The sequence below is a fragment of the Condylostylus longicornis genome, unplaced genomic scaffold (assembly GCF_029603195.1).
Source record: "Condylostylus longicornis isolate FDR11 unplaced genomic scaffold, ASM2960319v2 ptg000055l, whole genome shotgun sequence".
Classification (NCBI taxonomy): domain Eukaryota; kingdom Metazoa; phylum Arthropoda; class Insecta; order Diptera; family Dolichopodidae; genus Condylostylus; species Condylostylus longicornis.
In genome coordinates, this window is record NW_026578024.1 from 3,271,981 (window position 1) to 3,299,428 (window position 27,448).

The 27,448-nt window shown below is 22.4% G+C and overlaps 1 protein-coding gene across 1 annotated transcript in view; it reads left to right on the forward strand.

Annotated features, from left to right (window-relative positions):
* LOC129611905 (probable dual specificity protein phosphatase DDB_G0281963) overlaps positions 1 to 27,448 on the forward strand; it is a 70,025-nt gene that overhangs the window by 15,998 nt on the left and 26,579 nt on the right. The window contains exon 3 of the mRNA XM_055525329.1: positions 13,759 to 13,983. Within this exon, the coding sequence (XP_055381304.1) occupies positions 13,759 to 13,983 (225 nt within the window). The remainder of the gene's footprint in view (positions 1 to 13,758; positions 13,984 to 27,448) is intronic.

Genomic DNA, 27,448 nt, shown 5'->3' on the forward strand with positions numbered 1-27,448 from the left:
TGTTTTGCTGTTTTTAATTTTTGTTTTTTCTTTTTTTTTTCTTTTTACATAACTTAAATGCTTCGTGTTTGAATTGAATGTATAACAATATTGTGTTGTTGTATTTTGTGCTATACTTAAACATAGTTTATAGTGTGCAATAGATAGAATATGATTTTATGTATGGGCTTATTTTAGTTTACCTATTCTGTTATGTTGCGATATCTGTTGTATATTATGTATGTAAGCATGTAGATTATAATAATAATGTAATGTTATATCTGTTAAATAAACTTCGTGAAATATGTTGTGTTGTCTAATGTTTGGTTCATTTGGAATAATAATAAAAAAAAATTAAAAGCAATTGTAAAAATCAGGCTAATTGAATAATTTATAATGCGGGCCAAAATATTAATCTAAGTAGTTAAAACTTTTAGCTAAATTATGTTGTAAGTGAACGGTAATTATGTTACAATTTTATTTTTTCGCATAATTATTTGACTAATAATGGTAATAACTAAAAAAGGTAAAAAATTAAATTGTGTAGCAGTTTAGGAGCAGTCGGAACTTCCGAAATAAATTTAAAAGGTCATAATTATTTTTCATTAAACTATAAGTAGGTACCAAGAAAAAATTATTCAATCAATGAAGTTGGCAAATTGCTTATATGATTTTCGGCTTTTGTTTTTTAATTATGAATCAAATAAAAGTGGAAGAGCAATGATCTCTGATTACCTTTCCAATGTTGTATAAGTTAAATGAGTAGAAAAATGCACATGCAGACTTTATGCAGTTTCTTGTTTCAAGTACTTATGATTTTCTTCTTTTGGTTTTTTTTTATTAAATTTCTTTGGTTTCTTTTATTTTTAATAAATTTGCTTTTAATATTTTGGTTTTCATACTGTGATTGTATTTTATTGTAGGTACAATACAAAAAGCAAAATTTAAAAAAAAAAAGAAATTATATTTTTTTTTACTGCATTGTTATTAGTCATCATCATTTTCTACTTTTACCATTTTGAATTATGTACATACATACATACATACATACGTTGTATGTGTTGAATGTATTTTTAAAACCAAATCAAGAAATATGAGTTTTTCCGCTTTTTTTTTTAATATTTATTTAGAAATTTTTCTTTCTTTTGATTATTTTACAAAAAAAAAAATTTTCTTTTAAATTTTTTCGTCTAAAAATAATTTTATTTCATTTTTTAAATGATTTTCTTGTACATACCTCATACTTACATACACAAGTACATAATATGTATATTTATTTCTCTTTTGATTTGAAGAGGATTCCCCATTTTTGGCAATTTCTCATCAATGTAAAAGAAAAAAAAAATCCATAATAATTTATGTTGCTTTCTTTTATTATTTTTGTTGTTATTCTTGTGTTTAAAGAAAATTTGCATCCACATATTCTGTAGTATGATGTGTAATTATAGTAAAACCATATTTTTTCTAAAATGTTAAAAATTTCCACAGGAAAATTTTTGTTTTAGATGTACATATGTAAGATTGCATACATACATACTTGTATGTACAAACTTACATAATAATGTATTCAACACTCCATAGTTATATGCATATTTATAAAAGAAAAAGTAAAAACTAAAAATAGATTTTTTGTATTTTAAACATTAAAAATGAAAATTAATAAAAAAAAAAGCAAAATTCATAAAACACAACTAACACAAGTAAAAAAAAAATTGAAAAAGACAAACCGAATAACATGAAAAAGAATTACCACATTGACTTTTACATCTTCCTGACTATTTTCACATTTGAAGAAAAAGAAAAACAATAAAAAAAGCAGAAAACGAGTAATTTTCTGGCGAGGCGATGTGATATGAAAAACACTTCAAAAATTTTGTCATATTTTCTTCTTAGATGCCAAAAAAAAAAATAAGTGAAAAATTACAAAATAAAGAGAAAATTTTAAATTCATTTTTTTCTTATTTTGACAAATTAAATAAGAATGTTTTGTTGTGAATGTATTCTATAGGTGTTCATGCATTTTAACATTTGAATTTATGTATTAAGATATACACCTACATATGTATAATCTATAATATAATGCACTTACATAAACTGATTGTGATCAACTCCTAAATCGAACTATAATTTCAACATTAAAATATTTAATTTAAATGTATAGCTAATTCTGTAAAATTAATGTTAAATCTCTAATAAATAATGAGTTATTAGAGATTTAACATTAAAAAAATTTATAACGTGAATTGGTATTTGTGTCGCTATGATTAGAATTTTTTAACGTGACCATTATTCGATTGTAATACGAGTAATAAATTTTAAATTCATTTATTTTGTTTCGCTTATACAAAATTTTTTAAATTTATCAACATGTTTTATAATTTAAAGAAAAATTTCAAAAATAATTTAAGAGTTAATGATCAACTAAGAAGAATATAAAGAAAGCTGCAAAGATCATCTTCGTGATTTGTTTTAAAAATAACACACCATATATTTAAAAAATATTTATTGTTTTTGAAATACTCTTTATGTTGAAATTTGAAATATTTGTGTGAAATTTTAATTATTTGAATGAAAACGAAACAGCAACAAATTAATATTTAAAAGAATAATTGAAAATTAGTGGAAGAAAAAAACAATTATGTTGTTTATCGTGATTACCATAAGAATACAAAAAACACAATAAGTGAACATTTTTGTACAACAAATAAGTAGAGAAAATAATTTAACTTTCATTTCTAATATTTGTTTGCAAATACAAACGACTGATAAATTTTTATAAAAAAAAAACTTGTGTGTTTAAATAATTTAAAATTTTTTTTTTTTAGTTTTTCATGTTTTGCAATCAATCATTAATTTCATTTATAATTTTTATATTGAGGTTTTCATATTCATTTTTTTACGCTTTCTTTTCAAATTTATGATGATATTAAGTTTTGTTGAAGTAGGAATTAAAAAAGAAATGCCTAAGGTAATTAAAATTGATGAGAAAACGTTTATTTTAATTTCTTCAAACATTTTTCGAATACAAATTTGAACACACTTACATTTCGGCACAATTTTTTTCTTTCAAACACACAATTTTCTGTTCTCGTAGAAAGCTAACAAACTATTTTTGTACTTATTTAATAAAATAATGAGATTTTAATAAATTTCACCTATTATAACGTAACAAATTTGAGTTTTCGAGGTTTTGCATACTGTATAGATGAAATAAATTAATGTACTTGTAGAATCAAATATGAAGGTTAAAAAAAAAAAATTGAAAATTAAATTGGTTAGTTAATTGTTGATTTTATTTTTTAAATTTGTTGAAAACTTTCAAAATTTGTTAACAATAAGAATAATTAGCCTGGGGAATTTTTATGATTTTCTTTTTGGTTACTGGCATCATTTATTTGATTTTTTAAATTAAATTTAATAATACGAGTAAGTTGTATAAATGTTGTCCATATATATTTTGTTAAAATTTATTGTAAAAATTTTGTGAAATTTAATATGAGTTCAATATATGTAAATGTTAGTTGGAATTTTGAATTGCTAAAATTATTAAATAATTCAAACTTCATTACTATACTGGATAAAAATATTAATTTGAGTTAGTAAAAGAATTATTTTTATGTAGTATTTATTGAGCTGATCACATGCAATCCCAATATTTTTAAAAAACATTGTAATTACCATTTTGCGTCTCTTATTTCTATAATAATATTAAGTATAAGAGTAAAATTTCCTACTGAGATAAATTGAGTGAAAATCAATTAATTGTTTATTTTTATTGATTTTAATTGCCTTAATTTATACCTACCTTGGTTTATGACAAATAAAATTTCTCTTCATATAAGAACAAACGATTGACTTCAAAGTCAATGTAAGTACATACAAACATTGACATATAAATATGTACATTAATATACAGGCTTATGCAATAATTTTGTTTTGTTTTTCTCTCTTTTTTTTTTAATATTACTCATAAAATTTTAATAATTAAATAAAACAAAAATTTCGATATTATCTATCAAACCAGCGGCATCATACAATATAAAACTCCGTCTCGCCTTATTATTTTTTAACCTATATTATTTTGTAACACACATGTCTACATTCATACATACTTACTTTTACTATCATTATTATTATTTTTTTTATTACATTATTTATAATAATTATTTTGTTACTTAATATTATTTTTATTATTATTTTTATTTTCATTGTTCAATTATTATATTTACCGTTTCACTCTACATATACATACATATGTACATTGTATGGACATGCATACAAACGAGTATAAAATATGATAAAAAGTAGTGTTCTTATAAAAATCAAATTAAAAAAATAAAAACAATAAAAAATAATAAAAAAATTTCAATTGTTTTATGAGCTTGAATTTGATTTTATCATTAAAAAAGTATTGACGACACACCCCTGCTTCAAATTTCTAATTTTCTGTCATTTTTTTTCAAACTATAGATCATTTTCTGTTGTTTTGTTTTCTTATTATATTTTATTGTTCATATGATTGTTCTCATTTTTTTTATAAAATAAATATTACGCGATATTCGAATAAATATTGATAGCATCTTAAATATTTATTTATTTTTCAATATACTGACATACTCACAATTCACAAACATATGTACATGTTTGCATAAAAATCTATAATGTATATGTATGCATGTATGTGTATGTAGAAATCTATTTTATATTTATCCGATAAACAAAATACGACCATTATAAAAGATTATAAAAAGCTTAAGTAAAATAATTTTATTAAAAATTTTTATGATCATGATGATGATGAAGTGGTTGATGATAATGATAATGATGATGATGATGATGACGATGATGAGTCATTTGCGCAATTATTATAAAACGGCGCAATTTATTTCTACTCAAAATTTTTATTATTTGTTTTTTTTTTTTTGATTTTTTGATTTCCTTTTTCTTATTTCTCTTTTGATTCCAATTTAATTTCAATTCAATTCGATATAATCAACAAATTATGAGAAAAAAAACAAGAAATAAACCAAAAATTTTGTATATTTACTTGTACATACAAACACGATATAAAGTATTTGAACATGTAGATCTCTACAAATTATGCTTATGTATGTATTAATTTTGAATATAAGTATGTACATACATACATATGTGCAATTATTATTTAAATTAAAAAAGAAAAGGTTTAGTGATTGTGATTCTAAAGGAAACAAAAATTCGAACTAATTTTTAGCATAATTTTGTTGAGAACCTTATTTTTGTAGCTAATAATTGAGTTACAAATGACTACATAAAGAATACAACAAATAAAACGTACGGTCTTAATAAAAATTAATTAAAAACATTTGTACAAGTCGTAATACAATTGATTACTCATAAATATGAGTTTGTTATAACTTCCAGTCAATTATGTGTTTAAAACCTAAAACAATTGAAATACGTATCCATTTAGTTATTTGCTATTTTGCTGTACTAAAAAAGAGGACTTTGCGAAATGTGAAAACTTAACACATATAATCAGACATACATATATCTTATACATTATTAATATATCTTTGTGCAGATACATATGGATATGAATATCATTGTTGCCATATTTTAATCAAATATCAAAAAATATTTTTTAATAAAGCAATACCCATAATACGTTATTATAGACTATTATTATGTCGAAATTTGATTTACCACAAATCAAAAAAAAAAAAAAACACAAAATTACACAAGCCTTTAAGAGAAAACAAAACCAATAAAAATTTTCGTTACACTTTTAATCCCACATAAATATTTTTTACTAACGATATTATAATTTATGACAAATATGTACATTTGTACATAATATAACCATATGTACATAAAATATTAATTATGGTATGGAATATAACATGAAAAATATAGAAATTCGATTAGGTTACGTTATACAATAACCAGCGACAATAATTAAATTTAAATAAATTTTGAATAAAAAGAGTCTTTAAAACCTTTTACAAATATTAAGTTTTCTTAAATTAGAAAAAATTAATTTACATAATTGTTATATTTTATTAAATAGACGAACTATTAGTATACGAAATGATTTTCAATGAATAATCTAAGAGAATAGAACTTTTTTATGAAATAAGAGCTTGCTAGGTTTTGCTTGTAAAGTTATGTGCAGGTGAATTACAATTTTTATAATTTACAAAATTATTTGAAAATTTTATCTGTTTTTCCTCCCCTATAGCTATTTTGCTTTAAATTGTTTTGAGTAACCTGCCCCATGTCACTGAATAAAAAATCTTAAAAATTAGGATTAAAAAATTTTTAGTAAAATTAATTTTGATTGGAAAAATTAGAAATATTTCTAAAATTATTATTTATAATAATTTTTGTGTAAATAAAGAACTCATTTATTTTTTTAAGATTTTTTATAAATTAATTCTATTTTGTGAAAAAAAATACCTAAAATATAAATTAAAAATTCGGATATAATTGAAAATGTACTCAATATACGCTCAATTTGTAAAATTTAAGTAGTATAAATTTAGTATCTTATACACTTGCTTTATGTATTTAAAAAATTCTTAAATTTCGAAGGTCTGGTAATTACAACTAAATCCAGTTTAAATACTGAATTCAGGTTATAATTGAAAATGAGTTACTTTTTTTTTTTAAAAGAATTTGAAAATGTGCTAATCAAAAGTAAATTATAATTTAGTTTAAAAATAAATATCAAAATAATTGTATAAATTATTCAAAAAATTTTCTTAACATGTTAACAATTTAGATTTATTATTAAAATAATAATTTTTAATATTGAATATTGTTATATATGAATATTGCATGATAGACGGGGAGGAAGAAGTTAAGTAATGTTAACAATGTTTTTTTAATATTTATAAATAATCAGTTATAATTGGCTTAAACTTCATTTAACGGCAATTGAATTACTAAAATTACTCATTAAATTATTCCAAATACGAGAGCGATGAGAAAATGTCACTCAATATATGAGAAATTATTCATAAAATAAGAGAAATTTGGCTTCTCTTTTTTAATTTTTTCAATTCAAAAATATTAAAACATTCAAAATTCAAGCATTTGTACTCGTAATTTAACAAATATTTTTTAAATTAAGAATTTCATTAAAAATTTTGTCTTATTTTTTTTATGTTCTAATAAAATTTGTTTTTAAAAAATACAAAATACTATTTAAATAATTTCATACTAAAACCTATAATTCAATTTTATCAAAAAAAAAAATGAAATTCTTAATTTTATAGTATAAAAGTTTATAAATCTATAAATTTGCTTTTATAAAACGAAATTGTTTTTTTTTTTTTCGCTATTATTATATTGTATAACAGATTTTATTATTATTAGTATAATTTATACAAAAATCATTAAATAATTTAATGGGTAGCACGTTTTCTCATATTTTATTTTTTCATTTTTTTTTTAATTTTTTTAATTTCTAATTTTAAATTTAAGAAAATCAAAGAAAAAAAATTAAAAAAAAAGTATAAATAAATAAAATTTAATTCTTATTTTTTAATATAAACATATGATTTTAAAAAAATTTCTTCCTCTTATTAATTGGATGAAAAAAAAAACATTTTTAAATGTTTTCTTTTAAGAAACACTTTACAAAATCAACATTTTAACAAAATGTTGTATTGGAACCAATTCAATTATTTTTTGAATATATTAAGTATGTATACGTGAGTATATGACAAACATGCTGTTATGTATAAATTCTTAAAAGTACGACGATTTAGTAGTCAAGCTACTTCAAAGAGAAAGGCCCAGTAATTGATAAAAGCGCTGTACTATTAACAAAATCGCACTGGCACTATAGAAATCTAATTTCAAAATGGTTTCCTCTATTTTTTCATTTCTCTGTTTCACATAAATAAAAAAAAGAAATTAACAGTTTAAACCACATCAATGGCAAATTCTACAATATATTAAAATGGAAATTGCAATAAAGTTGAAATGGTAATGATATTTAACAAAAAATGGTCATTCCTTACTTTCATGTAAGATAAAAATATTTATTATTATTGAACGCCTAACATATTGAACAAGTCTCATTTATATTCAAAATTCACAACAATTTTTGCTTCATTTCTTGAAAATTTGTGTTTTTTCAATTACTGCGTTTTGTCTTTTGATAGTGATGTATTCATACATATGAATGTTCTCAAAATATGTTATAATTGTACCATACCCATGGAATGGCACCATGTACAAATTTTAAACAAAATTTGACTAAATGCGTACATTTTTATAATCATTCACTTTCATATGCGGGCACATATATATACATAAAATATTTCCAAAATAATTTAAAAACAAATGAGCCAATAAAATACAAGAAAAAAAAAACAAAATTGGTTAAAATTTTAGAAATAATATAAAATTAAATTTTTTTTTTAATTCAAAATGATTTATATTACTCATATGCTCTTGGGATATTCTTTAAATTCTACGTTTTATTGCTACAATCATCACTATTCAACAAGCATACTTAAATATATTTACTTATTTATAACGATATAATATGAATTCAACTATATGTACATATACATACATATATGTATATATCTGTAGTCTACTTTAATAAACATTTATTAAACAATAAACATTTTGGTGCTTAATTAACTAATACATAGGTACCTATTCTTAATTGTATATAAAATTTTACTTTTATATCATAAATAACTAATAAATATAGACACATATGTGAGTACGATCTACATATATATGTATATATATATGTATATAGATTTAAATACATAATTTGTATGTGTTGAACACAATAATATGAAAAATTTTCTCAATGTTATCTAATTTTAATTTGAATATTGTTTTAAAAATGAAAGAAAAAAAAATTGTATTTTTTTTTTATTAACCTTTAAATGTCGGTCATACATGCAAAAATATTAAAAAGTTTTTTGATTGAAATGAACGGAATTTATTATTTTAACTTGTTATTTCACTAAATATCGCACGCCATTCATAAAAATATTATACATTTTTGCTTTTATAATAAAATTGTTTTGTTTCTTTGGAATATCTCTGCAATTTCAATATCACAATTCACCGTTTTCGTATTTTAAATTAAAAAATTAAAATGTTCTTGCCATTATAATCTGAAGTCTTCATTAGTTTAATGCCTGTTTATATGTTGTAACTCCTTATTTATTAGAATTCATTGTATAATTTAACCAGATTATAATATAAGGTCTAAACTTGCGATACTTTTTTATTTAATAAAACATTTCTTTATACTTGGCTATTTAAATAGTGGGTAAAATAGCCCTGACTTAATGCTTAAGGGATAAATACGAAAATTAAAAAAAAAAACAAAAAAGTTGACACGTGCGATAACCACTACTTTTAAAGACTCGTCGGCATCCCAATATATTTTTTATTGTTATACTTATAAATAAAATAGAATAATAACATATTAATGTAAATGTGTTTAGATACGCCATATTTATATATACGATATAAAGTAATATAAAAACTAGTAATAGAGTTTAATTACAATGAGCAGGTATAACGTTTTGTGTACATACAGATATATACATAAATAGCACAACTTTTAATTTTTTATAAATTGTTAATCCATTTTTGTACTATTTTTAAATTAAGTTGTTATATATTCTTAATTCATTGATCATTATTTAAAATAATATATTTGGACATAAGCGAAAATAAAAATAAAATATTTTTAAGCTTTTTAATTTCAATTCAAGTAAATAACACAATGTTGTATTAGTAAAAATCAACTCGAAATTTCGGAAATTTATAAATTATATTTCTAATCTAAATTTAATGATTTCCCACTGAAATTTAATTTAATGATTTGATTGTAAATGCCCCCAAAAATATGCAATTTTCTTTTGGATTCAAAAATTATGTGAAAATGTATTTTTAATTCATTAAATTTATAACTCTTGAAATATAAAAAAAATTGGAATTTTTTCTACTTGTACAAAATAATTGCTCCAATTACAGACTCAATACACTCATATAAATGTTTTAGCCTCTTATTATAATAATTGCAAAACATATAATGGCTTAAACTGCACTCTTTCAATATTATATATACAACAGTTTTCATACTCCAATTTTAATTTTAGTTTTAGAATCGATATTAAACCTCCTACAACTCATTTAAAATTCAAATTAAAAACTTTCGAAAAAACAATACGAAAAATATTTATGATTTTTAGAGTGTCTTCATCTACTTAGAAATTAAATTGTTATACAAAACTAAATTTCTAAATATAATAAGTGCGATATAATAAAAAACTATAAGACGAATTTAAATAAGTAAAAATAAAACTCATTTGAATTACTCATTCAAATTTATTATGAATAAAAAAAAACCGTCTAAATTCATCTCATATTTCATAAAAATTCAAAATAAAACAAAAATAATGAAATTTTTATAAAGTATACATAAAAAAACCTTCCCACTTCAAAAAACAAAAAAAATGCACATTATGCAGAAATTTTCATAACTTTTATTATATAAAAATTAATGCACATATAAAAATGTTCTTAAAAAAATTAAAATTTCTTAATGATTTTTCATTTAATAGTTCGTGTCATTTTATGAAAGAAAAATTGAAATTCGCTTAAAAAACACACACGTCTAAGATTACATTTTTTTTTGTCAACCTAAACTAAATCGTATTATTATACTTTTTTAGTATACTACATATTATGTGTATACGTTACAGATACATTGTTATTATTCATACATTAAATCGCATACAATTTCCACACAGGAAATATATCCCAGAATTTGATCTTTATTATATTTCGAATACAAAATACATACTTGTACAATTTAATAATTATAAAATGGATGTATGGTATTAAAATATAATGTTATTGTTAATGGTGTTAAATGAATATTTGGTGTCATATATTAAGTGTGTATATGGTAGGAAAATAAACTTACAGTCTAATTAAAAATTATGCAAGTTAGGCAAAATATATTTTGGATATTAAAATACTTTAATTTTGAAGTTAATGTGTATATACCTACTATTTGCAAAATCGATTAATTTTGTAAAATTTGCAAAATTTACTCTTTGCAAAATATATAAGATTTTGGTGGCGCAAGAAAATTACGTTGTATCTGCTCGGACTGCCCATTATTAATTGGAGGTTAATAAAATTAGCTTTACTAAATAGTTGAACAATTTATTTACATATGTAGTTCTGATTGAGACTAATGGAATATTATAAGTACTTTTCTTTTTTCTACTAAAAATTAAAATATGTTAGATTTGAGCGTCTTATTAAGTATAAACAAAACTATGATTTTCTTTAAAAAACAATTTTTACACTCTACTGTATATATACATACATATATAACAAACATATAAATATTATGTATTCGTGTACAAGGCGCACATGCTGAATTTTATGCTTATATTCAGCAAAAAAAAATTAATGCTGTTTTTTTATAAAATAAACACAAAAAAATGCATTGTGACAAAATTATGCTTTTTATGCAATTGTTTTCTGTTTTTTTTTTGCCTCTCTGTTATTTTTATTCTTGTTTCTTCGTTTAATTTTTTTATGCTTTCCTGTGACAAATTATTATAGGAAAATAAAAAACAGCAAACACATAATGAAAAAGAAAAAAAGAAATTAATTGTATTTTTTTATTTTTATTATTTTTTTGTATTATTTCATTAAAGAAAAATCAAAATCCCACTCCAATGAAATTTTAATAAAAGAATTTTTTTTTCCAACTTTTTTGAAAACAACAATCATTTTAATTTTTCCTTTATTTTCATATTTAATACGGAAATTATGTTGTGACATAATTTAGTTTACTGAATTGAAAAAGTTTTTATATTAGGGCACAACCTCGGTATACGTATAAAAATGAAGTTATTGAGAGTAAGACCGTGGCATCGAAATTGGCAGAACACCCTGAATTTTGAAATTGTTATAATTTCTTAATTATGTATTATATTACAATACATACTAGACTTCCGATACCATGAAGTGTTTAATACACAAAGCAACAATAAAATTTGCAGTTTGTTATTATTTGGTCAACAACGAGCAGTCCCAGCACATATTGCATACTTGCATATATGTATCTAATTGCATAAAAAGTATTTTAACCTAATTTTTCGGCTCTTCCACTTATGGAACGGCTGGTTACTGACTATTTTACCCTTCTAATGCAAATAAAATCATTTACAATTGATAGGTCTTCACTTATCGAAGTAGGTACCTGTAATTCATTTCGTTGATAATTTCTTTTAAATTTCATTGAAATTGAGTAAGTACATTTTGTTCTTTAAACATTTTCTCGATTTTGTGTATAAACTTGCCCATATTGTTATTCCTTTCAAAACAAATCTCAATATTAAAAATACATGCAATTTTTTTTATAGGTACTTATGAATGAAATTTAATAATATGGCACCGTACACTCACCGTTATAAAATCCATACATATTAACATATTGTATATATGAATATTTATATACAAAATATATAAAAGAATTCATTCATAAAATGAAAATATTATTGTTTGTAACTGTAATGTAAAAAAAGAATAACAACTATTATAAATCCTAGCCAATCCCTCTCCACCATCCGTCGCTCAGTTTTTCCTCATCACCTATATCTTTTTATGTCCCCTAATATTAAAATCATTAAATTTTGTTTTCATTATATGCATGTACTTATTACACATATACACATACGATATGTATTATTAAAGCCTTAAAATAATAGGAGAAAAAAAAAGTCTTTCATTAAAAAACAAAAAAAAAATAAAAATTGTAAAAATCGCGTTTTGCATTGTGATGATTTAATTTACAAAAAAGAACAAAAAGAAAATCAAAAAACACAATTATAAAACACAAAATGAAAAAAAAAATACAATGAAAAAAAAACGAATAAAATTCGTTAAATAGACATGCTGTCTGGTTAGCATAGTATCGCCTATATATTGCCTATTTATGTCTCGCTTTCAACATACGTACAAACATACATATGCACACAATATGCTTATGTTTTATTTTTAAATAATATAGAAATACATAAGCTTGCTTATATTTTGCAACAATGCTACTATTTATTGTGTTTATATCATTAAATTTTAGTTACATACATGCATACATGAAAACATACAAAAATATATAATTAATATAATTTACATACATTCAAACATTCGCATTTACTAATGTTCACTTTTTATCTTCATTTTTAACAAAAATTTTCTTTTTTAATAATTTTTTTATTTTTATCAATAGACCGGAACTTTGATAGACAAGAAAATAATATATTGTGTACACATCTTTTACTGTCAATACATATATTTATACATCTATATATATGTATATACAACGCAAATATATATAGGCAAATAATGATATCAACTCCAATGCTACAGTTGAAAAATGACAGGAGAAATTTTAATTTTTTTCTCTCATTTTATTTTTGTTATTTTTATTTCTAATGATAATTTATGAACTTGAAAAATTAAGTGAATATTCGTTTTCGCAAACATATACACACATACATACAGGCATACATACATGCATACATAAATGTTCACTCACTCAATATTATCTTAATTATCTATATTACATAACACAATTTATATGAGTTCATTTGCACTTAAAATATTGGTTGCGCCTTTATGAAATTTTCTGACATTAAAAAATAACAATTTATTTTTTAACTTGATTTATAAAATCTTATTTAAAATCATTTTATAATTTTTATTTATTTATTTATTTATTTTCAGACATTGAATCACATCCAGCATCACCAGTTTTTCCACATTTATTATTAGGTAATGGACGTGATGCTGTTGATCCAACATCTGTTGGAGCTAATTGTGTATTAAATGTTACCTGTCAGCCACCACAAAATACACCAAATCCTAGTTTAAAATATAAACAAATACCAGCTAGCGATACACCACATCAAAATATTAAACAATATTTTCAAGAGGCATTTGATTTTATAGGTAAGTTTAATTGAAATAATTTTTAATATTTTGTATAAAATATAAAAAAAAATATTAAAATAATTAATGAGAATCAGAAATTAAGGAAGAAGAGAAGAGAAAATTTAATAATTTTCAAGATCAATTCCAATTTTTTCTAATTCAAAAAAAAAACTAAATCAATATTCAATCATTTGAATACTTGGTTATGTGTACTCAAGTACTTTATTACTATGCTTTGTATAAAGATTATCGAACGAATTTCAGAAAAAGGAATTAAGATAATTAAAACAATAATGATTTTTTTTTAAATTTATTGGAACTAAAATTGCAAACGTTCTCTAAATGAAATTTTATCAAGTTTAAAAACAAATTATTCTTACTGTGTAAATGAAATAAAAATATTAAAAATCTTACAAGTACTTGTTTGCTTGTACTCGTATAGGTAAAATGTAAATTGAATATTTAGCACCGTTGAACAATAATTAATTATTTTAGCCGTAAAACGTGTCATCTCTATATAAATTTTAATTTTGATAAAAATATTATTAAGCACAAACACATTGTAAATTCTTTGGATTAGTATAATGAATTGTGGCATTATAAAAGGTCCATGTACATATATACAATGTATATAGACTTATTTTGCATATGTAGATATATATGAACATATAATTATCAAGTTATTTGAAACAATAAAAGAAATGAACTTAAAAGAGACTTAAAAGATAAGATAAAATTTTGTGAAATTTTATTATTTCTAATAAAAACTTTATTTTATCATGTTAAATTTTAAATATAGACTCTAACTAAAGCATTACCATATGTGAATTGTTATATTAAAAAATCATCTGGAAACAGTTTTTATATCATATGATTAATTAATGACGTTTAATTATTGATGACGCAAGCTGTTATTTAAACAATAGATTATTACTTATCAAATTTAAGTAGAAATTTATCATGTTACTTTTTAAAAATCATGCTGAAATTGCATTAATAAAGTACAGTGACTTCAAAATTACAATAAAATTGTAATTCTATTTAATTCAGCAATTACAACTCATAAGCTGAATTGTGTAATAACTATCGTATTACTGTTATTTTGAAGTCACGTGTATTTATACAAAATTCAGCATAAGAGTTGTGACGACTGAATTGTTTTGTATTACAGTATTAATGCAATTTCGCAGTCATAATTATTTTCTATTACAAAACCTCCTAATATATAATAGCTGAATTCAAGTAAAATTAATTTTCGGGTCATTTATCAAAATGATATAAATATAAGTCATAGAAGGTTGCTATTGGAAGTCACAACTTAAATTGTTTTCAATTCGATAATTAATTTTCAAAATTTAATAACAATTATTACTTATAGCTGGAAATTTCAAACAAAAATTTATTATAATCTTTTCCTTTTTTTGTGCGTGTGTGTGTTCTCCCCAAAATACAATTTTTTTTCTCAAACTTGATTTCATTGAAATTCAATAAGGAAATGTTTTTTTTTGTTTTTGTATTTATTTGCACTACACTACAAATATGCAATTTAATACTCAACTATATTCAATAATCTTTTCATAACATAAAAAAAATATTAAAAAAAAAATTTGTTTTTCCTATATGACCAAATTTAATCTGCTGAAAGTTTAAGTTCAAATGTCAAAAAGAAAAAAAAACTTCCTATATTTGGACAATATTTATCTATAAAAATCTATTAAGACTATTACAACAACAGTTTGTTCTGTTTCTTTTTTGTATGCTTATATTATTGCCTTATTGCGCTTATAATCAATGTACATTTCCTTCGAATCTCCTTTAAATTTCATTTCTAATTGAATTCCTTTCTCATGTGTTTATTTGGCTAATTTAATATCCATTAAAATGAATCCACAAACATAACATCCGCATATAGTCAATTATAAATTTTGTAAATATATATTTTATAAATCATACCATAAGTACAAACAAAAAAAGGGGGATAGATAGTTCTAATCCCTTATATAATTTGGAATTTGCAGTAATAACAATATGAAAAAATTTCTTACATACTTTTTCAAAATGTTCTTAAAACCATCATGTCAGTATCAATTTACTTCTGTTGTTTTATTTAATAAATTATTTATAGGAAGAAGATGAAATTTCGACATTAAAAACATTTAGAGGAAAATAAGAAATTGTCGTTTTCATACTAAATAACATGATATTTCTTTGTACATATGTATATATATATATTTGACTGTCACTTTGTGAGACTCTTATGAAAAGAGAGGAAGTTATTTAAAATCGATTTTATAATATGAAATTTACAAATAGTGCGTTGGTGTGTATTAAAAAGTTGTATTGTATTGTTTTGAAAAGAAGAAAACCCTTTGGGGATTTAGTTTTCCTGTTAAAACACTATACAGTATTAATTCTTTAGCACTTCAACTATGAAAATAAAGAAAAAACAAAAAAATTCACTTAAGGATTTTATTGTGTCTTCCTTTTTCCTCATTGCCATTTAATATTTTTGATCTTATTCATACAAACATATCATACAAACATTATTAGTACATACATGTTATGTATGATTTATTCTTATATTTTTTTAATCACATTTTTATAATAAATGGCGACAAAATGATTAATGAAGATTTTTATTCAATTTTTTAGATATTATTTTAACAAGCAAGAGGATTTAATCTATAATCTTCCCTTTGCGTATAAATATATTATAAATATTCATTGTTTACCAAAGGATTTGACATGTTTAACATAGAAGTATAACAATACAAAAATTTCTAATATTTCTAATAGTTTTCAATATTTTTGTCTTCAGCAATCAAATAAAGAGTAAGCCATTATTTATTAGAAATTAAAGGGGTGACATCGTCTCTTATTAATGATTCTCTTGGACATTTTAATAATTAAAACGTTATTTAAAATAAAATTTATTAATACTTAAATTTCGTTATTTGAATATAAAAGAGAGGCAAAAGAATTTTTATTAAAATTAGTTAAAAAATTATAATGTTAGTGCTAGTTTATATACTTATGTAGTAGACTCATTTTGTACGTTTGTTCTCACACTCTATTTAATTGCAAGTAGGATTAACATATCAATGCATATTTATTATAACGTTGAAAGAGTTTAAAAAAAATTTTTGAATCTCGTGTAAATATTTTGAAGAATAATCAATTTTTTTCTACCATATTATTGCAATTTTTTTTACTATTATGGAAAATTTATTGAAGAAAAGCTTTTTCCTTCTCATTTTGTACAAAAAATTCTACCCCATAATTTACCTATTACTTATTTTCATTTAAATCTTTTATAACTTTACACTTACTCATATTCTTAAGTGTTAATAAATATTCCGTATACAACTATTCGCACTGTATAAGTATATTCATTTTACTTACGTATAGCACTGGTGCTATTTACGTACATAAAGTTTTTCGTAATATTCCATTTGAAGCATATACAAACTATTGATGACTCATTTTGATGTAAATTTTCATTTTGTTTTCTTCTCTCATTGAATTATTTTTCATAAGTTTTTTTTTTCTTACTTTATACTCATTTAACTGTCGAGGTTATCAATAATATTTACTGTTTTTTAATTTTTTTTTATACACACATATATTTTTGCTTTAAACCATATTTTTTGTTTATTATTGCATTTATTTCAATCATTAATCAAATTTACAATATAATTAAGTTGTGTAAACTCAAAAAATAAGAAAAGGAAAAATCTGATGTGGTCAGCATAAAATAGACCGCATTAAATTTATTCTCCGAAATAGCGTACTTTAACATATCTACTCGTACAGTAGTATGACGACTAATTAAAATGAGAAACTAATTTTTAATTTGAAGATTAGTGTAGAAGATACCTGTTAAAAAAATAAAAATTAACCTTCATTAAGGTTCTGTTTTACCTACCAGTTCACAATAAAACTGAAGGTTCTACAAACTGCCAAAAAATAAGCAATTTAACTTTTTTTCAAATAGATTACATGCATTACCATGTTTCTTTTCGTTTCCCTATGACATTAAGCATTTCTGTTATACATTCAACATATAATTTAATATTATCACAATACCTTCCTTACTGTTTGCAGCACGACTGATGAAAATATTATTGTTTGTTCAAAATTTAAGTCAATATTTTTGTTGCAACATATTTACAATGCACATGCCGCAATCATTTCAACCGTATTCTTACGTAATTTTGACAACAATTTTTTTTAAATTTTTGTAAACGTTTAAAATATTATTTTGTATTTAATAAATGTTACATAGTTAGTTAGTTTTGATAAGAATTAATTAAATTGTTAATTAGTAATGAAAGTAACAAAGTATGTGTAAATTTTTTTCAAATTAGCGTTTGATGAGACAATAATAACTATAATGCTTCTTCCACAATTAGTTTTGCACAAATAATTGAATATTTCATTTATTATACTTGTACTTTTGTATTATGTAAGCTGATACAATTTACTATGAGATTTTAAAAATATTTTCAATACCTCTTACGATAACAGTATAATTAAGTCTACCGTAACTACAATTCACAATGTTCAACCCCAACTTTAATTCTGTATGATTTCAAACATGTATGATATTAAAATTTAATATTTAAAATTAAATAAGAAGAAGTAAATTATGGAAACTCAAATTATATTTTGAAAAATTTGTTACACTTTTATTTGCTAAAACATCCTTGATTTCCTCCCAAAAAAAAAAATAATTTTTTTTATTAATTACCTATAAATACTCGTAAATACATTTTTAAATTTTATTCATTGATAAGTCTGAACTCATCACATCAAGTCTTTGTGTAGATATTATATATATAAGAGCTTTATATATATATATATACCCTCATTATATTCCCATAAATAGTAGTAAATTAAAATATAATAATTGCTAATTGTTCTCCTAAACATACTCCAATTTTTTGTTTTGTCTATTCAAATTTTGAATTTGTTTTGTTTTTTTTTAATTAAATTATAATTAACAATGGCTTTATAATTTTAGTTTTAATAAAATCACAATTCAAATAATATGCTGTTTAAAATTTCGTTTTATCTTTTTTCACCACATATTCATATACTTACATATTATGTACTTATATAGATTTACAAGCCTACTTATATGGTCTTGTATATAATATATATTAATTTGTAAATATATATACATACATATACCCAAATACTTATTATTAATAACAATTAGATTAAAATTTAAAGCTTTTCACCTTCATCTATTTTCATAAGCATTTTAAAAACTTAATTATAAACAAAATTTTATTTTATTGTTATAAAATGTTTACATACACATATATATATGTAGAAAGTTTAGATACAAATTTATAAATATATGTATATATATATAACAAATTTGCAATTTTGAACTTTTCAAGTTCAAGGTGACTATACTTACATATATGGGGAGAGAGAGAGATAGAGAACAAATTATATATTAGAATAATAATTATTATATAAATATGTTTATAGTTTTGTTATACAAACATGAACAGTGTACATTATATGCACATACAAATAATTTATAAGTTACACACATATTATATAAAATAAATATGTTAAAAATTTAATATAGAAGAGTAAGCGCAGTGACGTAGTACTCTTCTATATTACGCCACTATACTGCGCTGTTTATAACATTCTTAATTGTTGCCATTTTCATTTAGAAATTCGCAAACATTCACTTTTGATGTTTTATTTTTATTTTCTAATTAAATTAAATTTTTGTTAAAGAAAATTTATTTGTTCTTATTTTTTTGTTTAAATTTCTATAATTAAAAGTCTATTATCTAATTATAGGTTAGCTAAGCAAGCATATTGCTATGCGAAATTTATAATATAAATATAACATTAAAACAATAATTAATGTAGGTACTAAATATATATTTAGAAAATCATAAAATTTTATTTTTATAACATTAATTTCATTTTTTTTGTTTTGGTTTTTGAGTTAGTAATTCGAAATGAATTTTATTAATTGTATTTGCGTATATATAGGCATTGAAAAATGATTAAAAAATTCGAAGGAGGTCACCTAAAGATAATAACACTTACTGCTCTTCATTCCAAATTGAACAGGTACATGCACTTTAGGTTAAGCATCCAATAGAAATAAAATTTAACGCAAATAAATTAAATACAATATTAAAGCCATCCAGCAGAATAACTAACAATTTTTGAGTTTTGGAATATTGATTTCTGCGACAAAAAATTACTATGTATTAACAAATTATTTTATTAAAAATGTACTTTTTCCTAGTTCGCCACACTAACTCCTACGATGCTTGGTTTCATACCGCATTTCAATATTTATAATTAACTCTTATATTTGTCATATAATAGAAATTACTTAATACACTACGCCTATTTTCTCTCTATTCTATAAATTAATTTAAAATATTATAACACACAAAAATCTAAAGAATAGCCATTGGAAAACAATAGAGATTACTCATACTCTAATACCACAAGAACAATTGACAAAAACAAATAAAAGAAAAATAAAACAACAAAAGCATTTTAAGGATATTCTTTAATCAGCTCAAACATTAAGAACCATTAAAAATGAATAATCATAATGTATAAGATAAATACAGAAAAAAAACAACAAAAAAAGAATAAAAATGCATTTTTCAACATCTTACTCATCGTCATCCATCATCATCACACGCCATCTATGAGAAGAAGAGAAAAAACACAAGGATGTGCATTTTTCTGCTATTTTTCTAATATTTCTTTTTTTTCTGCTTTGAATAAGAGGTATTCATACATATATACAGACATAAATAAATTTCTGTTTTTAATGTGTTATCCTTTTTTGGCATTCTGTCACAACCACCCTCATTTTACTGTTTTTTTCTGTTTTTGTTATTCTAAATTTAATTTCATATCGCTTTCAGTCAGTAATTTGTTGCAGACAAAACCACTTTAGTTACAAAAAACAAGCAACATATAAAATATTAAAAATTTATACAAGATACGGTAACAGTATCGGGAAAGAGAGGATAGAGACAGAGAGAGAATAATTTTAAATATTGTACATAATATCCCTTCAGGATATTATTTTATGTGGTTTCTCATCCTTGCTATATTCTTGTACTCGTTTTATTTACTTTTTGTTATTTCACTCATCTGGCAACAAAATTTGATGATTACGGTTTATATCAGTGTTGAGTAAGCATTAAAATTGTTGTATATTTTGATGTCTGTTTACTATTTACATCACTTCCTTTTCATGTTATTGTTATGCTTTTGGTCCTTTCATTTAACGAATAAATAAGAAAAAAACATCTTCAAAAGGAACATTTGTACATGATGCATTTGTACATTTTATATATCTGTACATAATGTTGACGTATTACTGAAAAAGAAGCGAAAGGGGGAAATTAATTTTAATGTGGAACTGTGGGAGAGATAAAAAAAAATTTATTTTATTACAAAAGTAAAAGGAAGATGCAGATAGTGAAATTATTTGAAAATTCTAAAAGTAGATAGGAAATTTTATATTTGTTGTATTTATTACGTGTAATACGGTAGATGAATGAATGCACGCGGTATATGCACATAAAAGGAGGTATGTGTTTACTTTAAATAAGATAATAAACATTTATAAGCATTTTGTTGCTATAATATGCTTACGCATCAGAGTAAAATGTAAATGTATGCACAACACTGTAGATAAGAATTTTTATATTCGGTTAATGCGTTCATATGCTGTAAATTAGTGAGACTGCAGAGATAAGAAATAAAAACAAAAATAACAAGAAAAATATTGAACTCAAGAAAAAAGGATATTCACGGTTGAAATTAACAGAAATGCGTTACAAATCGAGGGATGAGATGAACACAAAATATGAATTTTTTTCTTTTTTCCATTAAGAATTTTGTGTTTTTCCATATTTAAATGTATGTGCTTTGTAAAAATACATTATTTATTTGCCTTCAAGAAAATTTTATCCCATCTTCCTTTTTTATGTTTTTGCCATTAATTGAAAATTTTATGTTTGTAGAATGATAACTGGTTGACTAGTTGGTGTTGTAAACAGCAAGCAAAAATAAAAAATATTATATTCTAGAACTTTGATATTTCGAATGATTCATCATCAACTCTACAACAGCAAAACATAGGCACACACTGTTGTATTGTAAATAATGATTCTGTATATACGTAAGACAAGATTGCATCATGGTAATTAAGGACATTTAATATTTTTGTTGTTAATATTAGAAAAATATTTAAAAAGGATATATGTAGTCTGTCTGTTGATATGATAATACTAATGTGTATGCTTTCATGCTGTCGTAATTTCTAGGGTGCCATTAAAATATGTAAAAAAGAATCAAAAATAGAAAATAACAGAAAAAAAGGACATAATAATGTATGTAAGCCATAAAAATGTTAATAGACTCTCATTTTATAGACTGTAACACAGTAAGATTTTAAAGATTCAATTCTTGATTTGAATTATAAATGTTAGAAAATTAAGTAAATTTTCAGGCTGACTCATAATTTTTAAAGAAAAATCGAAACATATTTTATTGGAACTTTAAATATTAGTCATGTTTTTTAAAGGAAAATCATAGAAACTTACTGGAACTTTATATGAAAAATAGTGTTAAGTGATTCATATATTCTGAGTCAAATACTTAAATGTGAGCTAGTATTGCTTCCCAATTCTCATTGAACAATGTCCATAAACAATAATTGCTGGCTAGCTTGTATTTTAGTCCAACAATTTAATAAAATCTGTCAAAAGCTATGTGTTCACGTATATTTTATATATATATAGAAATATTTTATGCAACTCGACAAGGAAAAAGGGTGAATTTTCTGTCATACCTAATAGCGAATTTATATAAAAACAAAATGAGGAAAATTTTTTTTTTATTTTAATCGAGGAAAGGAAAAACATGTCACGTGTTCCATTTTAATTTTATCTTACAAAATGTGATATATTTTATGACTTTAGTCATTACCAAATGGATGATGATTAAATTACACAGCTTTGTCTCTGTATACTTCTATTGCATTTTAAAGATAAGTAAATTCAGAAAAGATTATTACTAAAGAAAATTTCTAGTAAATTTCCTCCAAATAAATCTTGATAAAAATAATTCGATAATTTGTAGACTAATAGTATTAAAATAGGGAAATGAAATGCGGTTTATTTTATCAAAAAACGCAATTGTAATAAATTGATGGATTAGAAAAAAAATATCAATAAGAAAGCAGTGCCATTCACAAATAAACATAAAAAAATATTTAAATTTGAAAAATAATCTTTGAATTCTCACTTCTGCAACAATAGGCAAGATAATGGATAATCAGGATTGGCAGCAGTAAGAATAATAGATGATGTAAATCTATAAATTATAAATTTCTTAATTCCAGCAATTTTCACAATTTTAGGAACCCAAAAACTTCACATTTTCTGCATTTATGTAACCTTTAAATTTTAATTTGTCGTAACTTTTGTCAGAGGCATGTTGATTTCTTATTTATTAGTGCTGTTTGTGCCTTAATATACATAAAAAATTCAAATTTTATCTTCAAATCTGAAGTTCCAATTCAATTAATTTATTGTATATAGACAAACCTATAATTTTTGTAAATTAAACGTTTACATTCCAACATATATGATACCTACAAGAAGAAAATTATTCTAGCTTTAAATTTCAGCTTCTGTTTTGAAATTATTTTAAAATCAAAATGAAAATTTTATAACAAAAAAAAAAAACACAATATAATTTTTTCTTTTTTGCTTCCACATTTAACACCTATGTATGTTTCTCTCTGTTCTTTTTTTTTTTTTGCTACTCACTATTGCAATATTTAATCCCATAAAAAAAAAAACTTTGAATTTAGAAAAAAACCTTTTTTTTAATAAATTTTCTTTTTTTTTGTTTTCTACAAAAACTCGTTTACATAACGTTAGTATGTTACCCATTCGTAAGTACGTTGCACATATACAATGGTAGGTATGTGTAGCTTAAAGAAAACACAAAACAAAAAATTACCTTGCATTCAGCCTTGCCTTTAGGCCTCGTACTAATAACTTGGTAACTTTTTATTACATTTACACCGAAAACAAAACAAGAATAACAAAATCAATTTTAAAATCGACCAAAAGAGCAAAATATTATTGGTATTCGCATTCTGTGATAGTATCGCTTAACTTGTACTCCAAAAATAATTTCTGTACTTTTTAATAACAGTATGAATACATTAAAATACCAAAGATATACCATAGTATTTAAAAAAAAAAATAGAAAACGGGTTTAATAAACTGTGTGTTTACAACAAGAAATAACTAAAAACAAAAAAAACTTGGTCTGAATTTTAGATTATCGCTATTTTTTCTCCTCTTTTAAATTAAATTTAAAATACAAAAAAAAATGGCGATATTTGCATTACAATAACAATTCATTCAAGCATAACTAAAATTTTGTATGCAATTGTAATAGGCAAAATTCTATTCACTTATACTTAATATACAAGTATAAATATATAAAATAATTCACACATATGTGTATGCAATTTTATAAAAGAAAATCAAAAAAAACATTTCTAAACTCTGGAAACAGCATTCAGACAACCTTGCCGATTGCGCAAGATAAAACAACAACAATAACAGCAACAGCAATACGAAAAATGAATTATGTGTGCAAATGAATAATAAACGAATTTAAATTTTGTTTTCCCTCCCAAAATAGTTTTCCTCTTAAAGTACCATAAGCAAGTATAAACAACATTTTACCACTATTTTTCTTCTTAAACTTACATTTTTTTTTCTATTATTACAAAACATAATGCACATATGCACATACATATGTCTAAAAATTTAAGTATTACATGTAGGTACGTTAGATTTTTATCCAAGAAGCAGAAACAATAATATAAGGAGCTGCTTAATATATAAACTCTTATAATAGTGCAAATAACCTGCTTTATGTAGGAACTTAGTGTTGGCATACAATAAAAAGCAAAGCAAAGAATGAAAAAATAAGACAGAATCTTTATGATCGTTAAAATGCATAACAAACTTAAAATGCACAACATTAAATAAATAATAATTAATGCATTTGATAGCATTTATATATTTACAATGTTGTATATGAATGTAGATGTATGTATGGTAGATGTCATGTATAATATTTTTGTGTAAATACGCAATGAATTTTATATTATGCATACCTTTATAATGTTTTTTGTATTTTTATGCTTGTTAACAATGTTGAAATAGAAAATATGTACATGCATAGTTGTTTGATATAAGAAAAATATTTATGAAAACTAAATAGTTTCACTGGAATATGTTCCGAATATTTTATTCTCTGCATGATTTTCTATCCAAATTTTAAAATAATTGTTATTGTTTTTGATAGCATTTTAATATTTTCAATGCATCATACTCAAAATTAAATTGATTTCAAAGCAATTGTTTAAGTTTAGTTTAAATCAAGTGTTAAATTTGTCCTGTTTCATTCTGCATCTAGAAAATAAGAATATTTTTAAAATGATATGGGGGTATTGTTCAAAAATATTTATATTTTAAATTGAGATTTTCAGTATAGAATCTCGTAGAATACTTCGGGAATACAGTCAAGTCTTGGACAGTTTATTTACATACATGCATTAGTATTAATAGAATTTCGATTTATAATTTTAATATTACAATTATTTAAAAATTTTAAAATACATACATACTTGTACTACTTTCTATTAAAAAAACATACAATCTATTTAAAATTTCTGCCACATAACATACAGTACATAAATGTCAAAATCAATTCTACACTCAGCAAAATATTTCATTCAAAACAAATATAAAAAAGATATAGACGTACATTTTGACATATGCAATTTAGTGGGTAGATGGCGTGGAATAATTCTTTTATTTTCAATGTTTATAATATTGAAAAATTTTCTTTGTTTAGGAAAAAAATATTTAAATACATTCTCTTTTTGCACTTATGTGTGTCATTTATAAAATTAATAAAATTTTTGTCAATAAAAAAAAAAGACATTTTTGTGAATCATTATCATGAAAACAAAAATGTCAAATACAACATCGTAATAAAACAAATCAAAATTTTTGTCTTAAAGGAAGTCTGTGTTGTCCGAAAATTATTACTCTTCTTGTACATTTTTAATATTTTCTGTTTTTTTCTTATTTTGTCTCTTATATATTTCTTTTCTCTTATATGTCTCTTTAATATTTGAACGACCAAACCAAAAGTGGAAATTGCGGTCATTTAAAAATAGACCATTTTTATTATTCATGATTTTTATTTTTATTAAAAGAAAAACTTTTTTTTTTATTTTTGCAAAAAAAAACAAAAGTTTTTCCTAATTTTTCTCACACCCAAAACAAATATTTTCATTATTAGCAATTATTATTTTAAAGTACAATTCACACTAACATTGTTTTGAATACTCTCACACTTTGATTCACAACAAATTTTTCTTTTTTTTTCACGCATACGGTCAATGCCTTCATAACTAATTTTACCAAATGTGATCTATTTTTTTTCTAAAATAAAATATATGTAATAAAACCATTAATATAATTTCCATCGGGTATAAATAATTATTGTCAGTTTTATTTAGTCCAAAAATGAGGAAATTATTCTGTCAAAATTCATTTGAAAATGTCAAAAATGTGGAAATGTCAATTTTAAAATTTAGTTTAAACTAAAAATTTATTACTTACCATAAAATAAATTTTATAATTCTTTCAAGTTCAGTTATTTACAGAAAAAAAAAAGAAAAGAAATTTATAGGAAAGAAAATATTTTGACATTAAATTGCAGTAAATTTCGAAAGTAATTTATTTGATTTCAACAAGAAGGAAAAAAGAAAGAGAAAGAAAATGTACAAAAGCCTTTATTATTTTGAAAATCTCTTCCTCTTGGAAATTTTAATTTATTTCTGTTTTTCTGCTTTTACTCTTTTAGCTTTCGTGCTTTTATTTTTTTTTTGTTTTTTTTTTTGGCATAAATTCAATTAAAGTTTATAATACTTTTCGAAATTTGTTATTTCATATTATATGATTAACGAGTTTTTAAAAACTCAAAATAATTAAATTAGACATATTCTTTTAAAATTAGTTTTGCCTTTATAATAAAAAATTTAAAACACTTGGTAAATATGCAATGACATTTAAGGTTGTTTTTAGTTGATGAAATTAATAAAATGTAAAAATAATTAATTTCATTTATAATATATATATACATATATATACATATATATTATATTTATAGCTACCCAGTTTATTTTAAAATAATGAAAATGATGACAAATAATGATGTGTTATTTTTTGTTTTATAACAAAATAATTTTTAAATTTGTATAAAAAAAAACAATAAATTTTAATTTTAATCAAAAAAAAATTAATTTTTTTTTAAATTAAATTATTTTAAATCGGGTATATAGTGACAATAATAAGCACTT